Raw genomic sequence first — 12,617 nt, 5'->3', positions numbered from 1 at the left:
GTGAAAACATAACTATTTAAAAATAACATTATAAAAAATATATACAGTTAAATCCCTGAAAAAATAATAATAATAATAACTTCTATGTACATTAAAAATGTGTCACAATTAAAAGGTTATTAAGAGTTTTAAGAAAGTTTTGAATATTATTTACAGGACATACATTATAGTAAAAAATCTTTACATTCACTAAAACAGTGTTACTAAAAGGTAAAAAGAAAATATAAAAATAAATAGTTTTCAGATTTCTGCCTGCTACAGCTACTACATCTGTCTATGTGTACTACTAGGCGATATAAAATCAATAAAATCATGCATATAAGCTTATATGTCCTAAGCGATCTAATTATGCATATCCATTATAACATGTCTAACTATCTGTTATATATATATGTGTGTGTAGCTACTGGGTATTAAAGCTAAACATGCATATTCCCTTTATAGGTATAGCGCGGCACAACCACACTGACCAGTTATTCTACTATTTCATGGATTTTCTCAGCATCTAATTTTACATACAGGATTGATAGGTTTAGCGCGGAACACCCACACTGACCTAGTTGTTCTGTACAAAAGGCTTGGCGATGACTTTACATTAAAGATAAGCAATGTTTCATACTACGGAGTTTAAGACAGCAAATGAAGGCATAGCGCGGGACAGCCATATTAACCTAATGAAGATTTAAAATTCGGTGTATAAGATTGATGTAATTAAGGTTTAGCGCGGAACAACCACACTGACCTAGTTGTACTGTCGAAAAATCATTAATGATTATTCCTTAGATTGTCCAGAGAATAAGCCATATTTCATTTCGTGAAATTGAAGATAGCTGATTAAGGTATAGCGCGGTACAACCACACTGACCTTATGGGAACTAGATATTAAGAAAGGATACTCTCTTTAGATGGAGTCTATAACATAGGTTCCTGCTTAGTTCTTCTATTGAATTAAGAAAAAGGTCATCCAGAGGGAGAATATTGTTTAGAGCCAGTTGCTGACAATCCAAGATTAGTTGGGCAATACAAGTTCTCTCGTGAAAGTTAGAATTCCAGTTGCCTAGCCCAATTTTATTGATGGTAATTCTTTTGATAACACCAAGAGATTCTCTGCGTATACCTTCCAGAACGGGACAGCGAGTGAGAAAATGGATGATATCTTCTTCTTCCAGTTGACAGATTGGGCAAGTTGCATCAAGATTCATATTTGAGAAACGAGCTTTCTGCGATTGAAATATATATGTCCCTGTGCATAACCTTGCTTTTATTGTTGCTTTCCTGAGTTCGCCAATGTTTGGTGGTAGACTGTTCCAGATAGAATGAGGTTTTCCTATGTCTAAATTAGGGATGCAGAAAAATTTTAGTGTTGTTTTGCTATTGGCGTCCCTTTGAAGATTCACTTTCCAGTAGCTGTTTATCGCTTCTTTTGCCTTGCATTTCCATGATAACTTTGATGGTAATTGATCTTTCAGATCAGTCCATGGAGGAAGATTATACATGTATAAAATATCTGCTACTCTGTTAAGGAAGGTTAATTCATGTGTTTGCAGAACATATTGCCTCTCTAGAGCCTTTTTTAGATTCTCGTTGTTAGATGAAAAGATGGAGTGGAAGAGGCTAAGAACTCTTTTGTGAATTTCTGCCTCTATGGGGAGAGCACCCACGAGTAAGTATACTGCTGAAATTGCTGTACGTGAAGGAAGAGCTTGTATTTGTCTCAAAAAATTCACATGGAAATCTCTTAGCAACTTAATGTCCCCATTATTGAGTGGCAGAACTTCCAGGCTGTAAAGTAGTCTTGGTAGAACGTATACTCTATATATCATATAGGAAGTTTTAGGGTTTAGTCCATTAGTACCATGTACTCCAACGTTCATAAGAGAGTAAGCTGTTCTTCTGGCTAAGCTTATTCTGTCCTGGATGTTTGTTTTATTTTGGTCCTTAATTGCTCTGATGATACCCAAATGTGTACCTTGTTTAGATGATGGCATGTTTTTATCATCGAGTTTGAATTGAACTTCACTCTTCGTTGTTTTTGAGTTACTATACTTATTAATTGTAACGCTTTTGGTTGGATGGATCTTGTATCTATGTTTGTCTGAGTATCTTTTAGATGTATCTAGCATAGATTGCATTTCTTCTTCAGTTGATGACAGTAGTATAATGTCATCTGCACAGGTTGGACATCCCGTAAAGTTTGTGCCGATGTACTGGCCCATACCATTCTCTTCAAGTTCTGTAAGTAGGTCGTTAATGTACAGTTTGTACAAATGGGTGGATAGAATTCCTCCTTGGCGGACTCCTTGCCGTACAGGGAAGCTGTTACTAAATCCGTTTTTCCATTTAACTTTAGAGGTAAGGTTGTTGTACATATCAAAAATGATTTCCCAAATATCTGGATCAATATTTTGGTCAAATAACTTGTCGAGAAGAATATCATGATGAACAACATCAAATGCCTTTTGTGAATCCAGAAGTCCGAAAATTAATTTAGATTTTTGTTTTTTTGATATAAGTTCCGATTCAGAGACTAGCAGTGCTGCCATTGCTGGTGAGAGGCCACTTGTGAAGCCAAATTGTAACTCTGATTGTTTATCTAATTTCAGAAGCACTCTCTGAAGGATAACATGTTCAAAACAACTACGTCAGTAGTCTATTATATAATAAGTTCAACTGTTCATGCTGTTGGCGGCAATTTCAAATTAGAAAAAGAAATTTTCGTATCTTTTCAATTTGGAGGCAGGTGTGCAAATTAGCAGTGGTCCGAGGTCCGCGACCTTCCACTTTTGCAAGCGGAATTTCGCTTAGGATAGTTGGTTTCTAGCTACGCCCGACGTAGTCACCTTCCACTTGAAAGAAAATAAGAGTTAACTTTGCAAACTTTTTCACCATGTTCACCAAAGTCTCCAATTAAACGAGCTAAAAACTTATTTTTATCATTATTATTCATGACAGCGATGTTCGTTTTGTTCAATTGCTAGCTTTATACAGAAAATCGCCGACAAATATTGTATAAATTCGAGTAAAATCGTAACTGATTGACAAAAACAACATTGTAAAAACATAACAATGGCGGCCGTGAAGACAAAAATTTACAATATCGGATCCGATCCCGGAAGCGGATAAGGGTAATTCAGGGTTTGGCGATCAATTACGCAGGTGAAAAAAATACATCTATGCATGGTAAATGAATATAAACACTAGAATTGTAAACCAAAAGATATATATAAAAGAAAGAAAAAGCAGAAAAATATTTTATGCAGCCCTCAAAATTCTTTTTGACAAATTTTAATTTAAAAATCCAATACAACGTGACAGCTGGGAACAGTATATCTAACAATATACATGTTCATGGTCACAGTCTAAATTTTCTTTATCAGTGATAAATGATGATAATGCATATGAGATGCTTTTAAAGTGTAAACATAGTACTGTAATTTCGAAGGATTATTTTTTTTATCTCAATTTTATAGGGTCAATTAAAGTAGCTGAAAGTTTCTTTCTTTTCACAAATAATGCAACTATATTATATATACCTGAATGTAAGTAAATCATATGATATAACGGTGGCATCCTTTGGGCCACTCCACCCCCTCCTGTTTAATAACTTGGAAACGGTCGAGCTCCCCACCCCTAAACCATATGAGGAGCAGATCCAGGATTTTAGGTTAGGAGGGGCGCTAACTTAAATTTTCTCCGAGGAGAGCGAGGCTAAAAAAATATTGAGGTAAAATTATCGGAATATTCTTTAAGATGAGAACAACCCATGCTTTGCAAATTTAAGGGGATGCACGCCCCCCCCCCCCCCCCCCCCCCCCGACTGAATCCGCCCCTGCATATATTCAAGTATAGGACAATATAATAAATAAAATGAAATATAGGGGGAGTCCATGGAGTTACCCCACCCTCCTGTTTGAGAACTTGGAAACGGTCGAGATCCACACCCTTTAACCATATTATATGTTATTCAGGTCTCAGACAGGGTATACATGTATACTGTGACATTCCCGGCTTAGAGTTTATATCCCCTGAGTCGAAGGCGAAGGGGATATAAGTCATAAGCCGGGAATGTCACAGTATATACCCTTTCTGAGACCTGAATTACACATATATTACGGATTACCCCTGACTTAATGTTATTATCCAGTGCAGGTATTTGTTGACAACACATATATATTGAAAAACCCAACCTGATATGTTCGACATACGCGAAGTATTTTCTAATTTGCCGTGAACATAATTTTATCGTGTATGTAATAATTTATAATAACACTTTTAACATTAAATTTAAGTATTAAAAGTGTAAATTGCGTGATTTTGTATTAAAAATGTACTATTGACTGAAGCACATCATTATTTTCCCTCTTTGAGCCTCTGACAGTCTGATAGCTTTTGACTACGTCACATAGTAACCGGTGTTATGATGACGTTTTTGAGGTTCCAATTGGGGATAAAAACGTCGTATATACCCCGGCAGTTTCCTGAATATATACTGACATCTCTGTGTTGTTATCCAATCACAAACCTCGACACATTTGTAATCCGTAATATATATTCATGTTTGTGACAATATGAAAATCAAATGAAATATAGGAAGAGTCGCTGGGGGTCACCCCAACCCTCCTGTTTTAGAATTTAAAAATGGTCGAGATCCTCAACCTTAAACCATATATATTCATGTATGGGACAATATAACAAATCAGATTAAATATAGAGGGAGTCCCTTGGGTCACCCCACCCCTCCTGTTTGAGAATTTGAAACCCGTTGAGATCCCCAACGCTTAACCATATATATTCATGTACGGGACAATATAACAGTTCAAATGAAAGATAGGGGGAGTCCCTGGGGTCACTGTACACCCTCCTGTTTGAGAACTTGGAAATGGTCAAGATCCTCACCCCTAAACCATATATACTCATGTATGGGACAATATAACAAATCAAATGAAATATAGGGGAAGTCCCTGTGGTCACCCCAACCCTCCTGTTTGAGAACTTGGAAACGGTCGAGATCCCCACCCCAAAACAATATATATTCATGTATGGGCCAATATAACTAATTAAATGAAATATAGGGGTCCCTGGGGTCACACTACCCCTCCTGTTTGAGAACTTAGAAACCAATGAGATCCCCCCTAAACCATATATATTCATGTATGGGACAATATAACAAATAAAATGAAATGTAGGGGAAGTCCCTAGGGTCACCCTACCCCCAGTAGCGGATCCAGAAATTTTCATAAGTGGGGGCCCAATGACCATCCTAAGAGCTCCAGTCACGCTTCAGTGATTTTCTATATAAGCAACTAATTTTTTTTCCCAAAAGGGGGGGGGGGCGGCGGCACACCCCCCTAAATCCTCTGCCTACCCCTACATGTTTGGGAACTTGGTTTTTGGTTAACTGCCTTCAGCGCTTACAGCGCTTTGATTTAAAACTTTAATGGTCCGGAAGAACACACACCTAAATTATATATCGATGGAAAGAGGACAACGTGTACAATAAGAAAAGTTGGGTCGTAAAAATCCAGAGTGGTCACAATTTTGTGAAATTGAGGTCAAAGGTCAGACCAAAAAATATCAATATTTCAAACACAAGAACAAAAAGGAGAAATATTCTGATATTTTTTCAATAGAATGCTACAAAAACGATTCAACCATAAGCATATGCTATAAACGATGTTAAAACGACAAGTTTGACTAATTATATGAAGAGCTGCCATTACAAAATGGCGTTGATTTGGAACCTTCTGATTTTTTTCCATTCAAGACATAGCAAAAGAAGAAGTGGCCTTGACCTTTTCACATCCATAAACTTTCATATTGTGTATAGTATTTCACTATAGTATATTACAGAATTATTTTCTAAAGTATAAAACACCAGTTTATCAAATTATTTCAATATTTTTTCTATCTTTGAAAAAAACAAAATTCAAGCGCTGAAACAGTGTTTTTAATTTTGCATCTTAAAGGTTGTGTATTTTGTGAAAATTAGTATCTAGTTATAGATAAATACATATTGTGCATTTGTAAAGTCTGGACAGAGCAGTAATAACACAAAATATACTATAGTCACCCGAGGCGAATGCGAGGTTTAAAAAAAATTGAGTGTAAAACAAAGTCAGTTTGGTGCATGAACATTTTTTTAGTGGATAATCCTGGTAAAAAAGTTAACTCATTGATTTTTTAAGGGAAGGATGAAAAATTATACAATGCAATGCCAATTTTCTAATGTTGTAATTCAAATTCAGTCATGATCCTTATATAACTTTTGTAAAAGCGACACACAATAGCTCAAGTATTCATAAAATATGGACATGAATCAATCTCTTAGTCATCATATGCGGATTCAGTACGCGTATTAGCATTACAAGACACTTCCCTTTTTTATAAGAACAAATTCGGCGCAGGACAGAGTTTGTTCAAAGCAAACACAGTTTTTTTTTTAGTACAAATGCTATCTGGAGCGTAAATACCGTCATGATTTGGTCAAACTCGTCAGATATAGTCTTCCCTTTGCATAGGAAACACAAAAGAAATGTGAGTACAAAGTTTCGATCAATGTTCGTGACCCATATTCCCATATGCATATGCATGACGTATCTGCACTGCCAGTCCCAAATGTAAAGGGGCGAAATTGCTACAGAAACGATTGATTTTCTAATAGCCATACATTTACGAATTTTTGTTATCTTTAGGGACAATATACGGTTCAGAAGCGCCTTTGTGTTATTTTTCATCGATTAACTGTCAAATGAACTTTTGAGCCTAGGCTCTGTGTTGAAGACCGGACCGTGACCTATAATGGTTTACTTTTATAAATTGTGACTTGGATGGTGTGTTGTATCATTGGCACTCATACCACATCTTCCTATATCTATTAACAAGCTATGCGGGCATCATTTCCATAGAAATACCAAAACGAGGACATAGCTCATAAGACCACTCAGTCTGGTGGCAGGATGAAGTAATTGTTCTTATTTTAATGTATCCTTGATATTTTCAGACACACCTTGGTGTAATTCTGAAAATCTTAATATAGACTTCAATTTTCCTGCAGCAGATATGGCATCCCCTAAATTGAGTTCAGAGCTAAACTCTATAATTCATATCCCTTGGCCCCACTGTGCCTGAATTGTAAGGTGTCACAATATCTAGTTAGTTTTGGAGTTTGGCAGTTTGGTAAGCATCAGAGACAATCGTGAGTAAAATTGATCGGTATATATAGAGGATGTGCTACATGCATGAGAAAGGCTTTTTCTTATGGAAAAACAAATCACATCACTAACAATCGTTATTAATGAACTGACAGCAAGTTCAAATTCTATTTTTTCAGTGACTGTTTTACTTAATTGCACAGGTGTTGACTCCAATAAGTACTTGGTTATGCATGGATAAATGATTACTCACATTAATAAGCACAACTTAAAAGACTGTTAACACGTTTAGAGGACTCAGTTTTGCGTAGTTTTCTGGTTTTTTTTAAAGGTTTTTCTTTTACACAAAAACCCTGTTTTCATATCCAAACTACAAGGAAGAAACTGAGCGCGAGATCGTATAAAAGTGTCAGGTTGTGAGGTTACATGTCGATCAGTTTGATCACATATATGGATTTCTGTTGTTTCTAATTTAAAGTTCCCCAAGGGTGACTGGGGAAACGAAATATGGTCACTTGGTCTTCCCCCGACCAGCAGTAAAACGAAGTTTGGCGTCCGTTTGGCTGTGCGGGATGTATCAAGTTCGCAATCACGTCCAGTCAGAATGGGGACGTTAAATCCGCTGCCTCGTGTAAAGGGAGTGTCACGTTCTTTGCACATTAAAAACCTTTGCATCAACTCTTTAAGGGGTCCGTAGGTGGCATGTTGCAATGAAAAATTTCTGTCCCAATCCAATATCCCATCATTTTCCAGTGGCAGTCTAAATTTTCCCGATCATCATCCCGAATGGCCTCTATTATGACAAAACCTACCTATTGTTTTTATTGTTAGCTTGTTCTCGTCCTGAACATGCATGACATATTTGCCACTGGACTTTAAGCAACCAACAATCAATCAATCAATTTAATTTAAAGACGCACCAATTTTGCCTTCTGGTGCAAGTCTCATAACATCACTGATGATTCGCCCACGGAAAGCAGAATATCAAGAGAAGTTGGTTTTAGCATTACCTTGTCACACACCAAATCTCTGCGAAACTTCAATAGTACTTTTCCCCCGACCACTTGCATGCATATTAATTGCTCTGAGGTTAAACATTGACATACAATGTATTTTCACACAATGTCAACTATAGTCATTATCCGGAAAAACCTCTTATCCGAAGGACTTGGTTAACTTTTATATAAAGTCAAAATTTTATTAACAAAAATATAACTTATTTACAGAAAATACACGAAAGAACTACTATATATATTCAAATCACTCAAAAATAAATTAACTTTTCCTACAAAATCTACATAATCACATCGAAACTATCAAATTGATTGTGAATGAAAAAATAAATGGTGGAGCTGATTGACGGATAGGAAATTTCCGTAATTAAAAAAGGTACAAATGATGTTTTTATTTTTGAGTTTTTGACAAAATTGTTTGGAATTTGTCCAACAAAATTTGCATGCAGTATCGCAATAATATGTTGTGTCCTCTCAAATGTCAAATACTGTTTTTGAATCATATGTTTTCTCGTTTTCAAAGAAAAACGCGTTAAATTTCTATCTAAAAAACAGCCAACTTTAAGTTTGAAAGTTTTACTTGGAGATGGTATAATATTTATGTCTTCATCATTCCGATGATCTTTGATGATATGTGCATAGAAAATATTTACGAAAATAGCGGGAAATTTAACCAAAAAATATATTTTTGGATTTTAAGGTAACTACCCAAAACCGTAAATTGAGAGGTACCCCCATTAAAGGAATAAAATACAAAAATGTGACCATAGAAACTTTTTACGACCCGACGGAAATTAAAATATAGATATTATTCTATCATTTAAAACAATTTGCAGCCGTGTGTTATTCCGGACCATTAAACTCGTTAAATAAGCGTCTTTTTCGATGTCAGTTGCAGTACTATTAGGGTAGACAAAGTTCTTGACATCTAAAAACTTGAACCACAGTTTGTACCTAAATGTTGATATGTCCATGTTGATCCTGCACTACCACAAAAATTGAAAACTCACAAGTTTGGTACAATATGGTACACATGTTATGGAATACAGAATGAAAATTGCTACAGTCAAAAAATTGAATCGGATGATATAGTTCTTATTGGTGCCTCTAGCTTTGATTGTTATTTCCAACTGTATGTGACAGTATTCTTCCAGTGGCTAAGATTACCTTAGTTGACTTAATATTCGTGAACACATTGTCATACTGCTTTCCTAGTTGTGTGTTAAATTATTTCCTTGTTCAAGTTGGTACAGAACTGCACTGTGTGGGTTTGTCATGGCTTTTACTTTTACCGAATATAGTCCAGATCTGAGAGCTAGTTTAATCTAAAAACAATTTGTGTCTGTACCTAGTCTTGCTCTCTGTATCATTTTTATTGTTTGTTTGTATTGTACGATATATATTTTAGAGAGAAGTGGTATGTTGCACTAATCAATATTTTTGGTAATTCCTGGTATCTGTTTTATGTTTACTTGCTTACAGTGTCAAAGTATGAAATATAGAAAGGGCAATTAAATTGTTATAAATCACAGCAACAACAACAAAACATAAAATTCCGAAAATTCTACTAATTAACTTACATCACAAGGAATTGGGCTTGAAGAATAAGATATTTAAAACAAGGATCTATATCATATTTTTATAAGGCCATGTCCAAGAAGTAAAAACAATAATGTGTATAGCTGTATTTCACCAACACACTATCATGATCCTCAGCTCTACAGAAGAAACTGTGTTGATTCCCTTTTTTGGGAAATATTAAACCTAAAGATTTACACTTGGGATGTTATAATACACAAATACAGGATCTAGTATCAACAGTATTGGACAGTGCAACAAACCACACAAACAACCTCCACTTCTGAAAACAAACTTGTAAACATGTAAAATTTATTTTTGAGAGTGCTGCTATACTACTGAAACATGACATATCCATGTCATATAATTGTAGGTCATTTAGGTACTGATATCTAGCCTTGCGGACATAAACATTTTGATTAAGATTACTGTACTTCGAATCAGAAATCAACCAATCAAACTATTAGATTATTTGGTATTTCAAGCACATAGTTTGTACTCTGGACTGAGTCAAGTTTGACTGTAAGCCCTATATTTTAAATTTAGAATGATGATTGATAACATTAATCATACCTGCCAACTTTTCAAAATGCCCATGGGGGTTTTGCGTGCAAGATGGCTCTTATAGTCCTACGAAACCTTCTAGGGGGCCTTCAAATGTATTTTTTTTTTGGCTTCTTCATACTTTCCAAAGCCTTTAGCCATTGTAAAATCTGTTTTGTTTAAAATTGAAGACAAAATTGCCCTTTCAAAATTCCCATTTTGGAGCTTTCATGGGGGAAATCCCCCGTAAATTTCCTCGTAAATAGTGACAGTTGGCATCAAAGAATTTATAGACTGAAGACTATTTAAAGATTGAAATCTGTCTATTGAATGCTATGTTGCCCTAAAGATGCCTTTTGGTTAAATTTTTATTGGGTAGCTGTCTCACCAATGCATATTTCATCTCGCCTTTAATCCACATACTTTAGTAAAAATAATAATAACTATGTATTGTATGGCCAGTATTTCCAAGATGCCTCTGCATACCACAATAGATTTGCTGTATACATTTCTGAGAAACATACGAAAACAGAAAACGTCAACACTTCAGATATGGGTTTGAAATAAACAGTTACTGTGTTATTGGAGTAGAATACTTCAATACATCAATGCAAATGAAATGAAAAATAATTTATTTCATACAATTCATCATGGTGAACATAATGGAATTCATATCAATTTTTCACAGAGAAAAATACTAAAATTAAAACAATTTATCACTGAAAAATAACAGAATTATCAACAACAAATCACAGTACATTCTAAAAATCATAAACAGACAAGAAGTTCCAATATTATATAGAGGTTGTCAGTTTATTTTACGTAAATGCTGATCCAAGCGACTTTCTCCTCGATGGTTTAACCTTCCTTGGTCTGGGTGTAGGTGGTAGTTTATTTTGAGCACTGCTTTTGACCTTTGACACCAGCATATAAATAAGCCAGGCTATCACCATGGCACCTGTTGTACTTCCAGCTCCTATCCCAGCAGCCTTCAGTAACTGTTCAGTTGTTGCCTTTGGATTGCTCCTGATGATTTCTCTCCTTGTACCATTTACCATACAATAACATGAGACTCTGCCCATCTGAGCAGCCTCAAGCTGTACAAAAACAAGTTGAATATAGGTACCTTTTTAGACCATATTTTGAGAGAAAGAATGCATTTAATGACATTTATACACCAACACCAATGTTAAGTCTATTATTTTAACGTTAATATATAGGTAAAATCATGTAAGTTGAGTTAATGTTAATATTACTTTTCTGCATTATTCAAAACCCAATTTGTTTAAGAAGCTTTACTATTAACATAATAGCAATATTGAATAAACAGCTTTCCAATCTCATTCCTAACTTAAATCAGAGGGATTATGTCACATTTTCCCTCCATCCCAAGGTCACATTAGAAATTATTATTAAAGGGCTGTAGCTCTTATATTGAGCCAACAGATGACTTATGTCCTATCAAAACTAAAGTAAGTCTTTTAATGCTAGTTATGCTTGACTGTTTTCAGTTTCTGATTATCAAATATAGTTTTTTCAAATAACAGAGTTATTGTCAAAATTGACAAAGCAAATCTTCTTTAGACAATAATTCCTCAATTTTATAGTTTTAGTCATATTGTCTTGTATGTTGATCTTGTACTGGTCACCATTTTTGTAGTTTGTGTGTGTCTTTGTATTTACATTACTCTAGATTTGCCGAACAATATTCCATACTTACTGCTTGAGCAGCAGCTACAAAAAAATAACCAATACAAATATAAAAAAAATTTAAATAAATTATCTGTATTGTTTGTCATAATTACTGGTAATCAAGTTAGTCTCAAGGGAAGAAATATCATAACACAAATGTTAATGTATTAACATGAGTCGATTTATTGTTAATTGTTTGCCTTGGACTTTTTTAATTTGGATTTACGTTAAAGTATGATGTTAGGAATAAAAATTGAGAATCCAAGTCAAATCGGTAATTATTAATTTGTCAGCTAATGTTCAGTTAATATTTTATCTTGCTACGTTTTCCTATTTACAATTCTGACTAATTTACACGGAATAGTTACTATTTTAAGCAGTGACAATACTTACTCATTTGATTGCAGCTACCTGAGAAAATAAAAAAAAACCCAACATATTAATAAAACATATATATCATATACATTTAACCATGAACCAATTCAAGATGATACCTTTAATAATATTACATAAAGTAAAAATGGTATGTACATTTTCATTAATACAAAAAGACATACCATGAGTCAGAATATTTGAAGTCCTAGTGCATGAAGTAATACTTTACAAAAAAATTATTTCTCTTAAAAGACACTAAACTTAC

General features: G+C 34.6%; 1 protein-coding gene across 1 annotated transcript in view; it reads right to left on the bottom strand.

Moving 5' to 3' along the window:
* Positions 1 to 10,900: 10,900 nt before the first annotated feature.
* Positions 10,901 to 12,617, bottom strand: part of LOC139515496 (mucin-22-like) — a 71,230-nt gene continuing 69,513 nt past the window's right edge. The window contains exons 42-44 of the mRNA XM_071305071.1: positions 12,371 to 12,388; positions 12,006 to 12,019; positions 10,901 to 11,382 (exon numbers count right to left, since the gene is read on the bottom strand). Of these exons, the coding sequence (XP_071161172.1) occupies positions 11,104 to 11,382; positions 12,006 to 12,019; positions 12,371 to 12,388 (311 nt within the window). The 3' untranslated portion in view covers positions 10,901 to 11,103. The remainder of the gene's footprint in view (positions 11,383 to 12,005; positions 12,020 to 12,370; positions 12,389 to 12,617) is intronic.

The sequence above is a fragment of the Mytilus edulis genome, chromosome 3 (genome assembly GCF_963676685.1).
Source record: "Mytilus edulis chromosome 3, xbMytEdul2.2, whole genome shotgun sequence".
NCBI classification, from domain to species: domain Eukaryota; kingdom Metazoa; phylum Mollusca; class Bivalvia; order Mytilida; family Mytilidae; genus Mytilus; species Mytilus edulis.
This window is presented reverse-complemented; position numbering and strand designations above follow the sequence as displayed.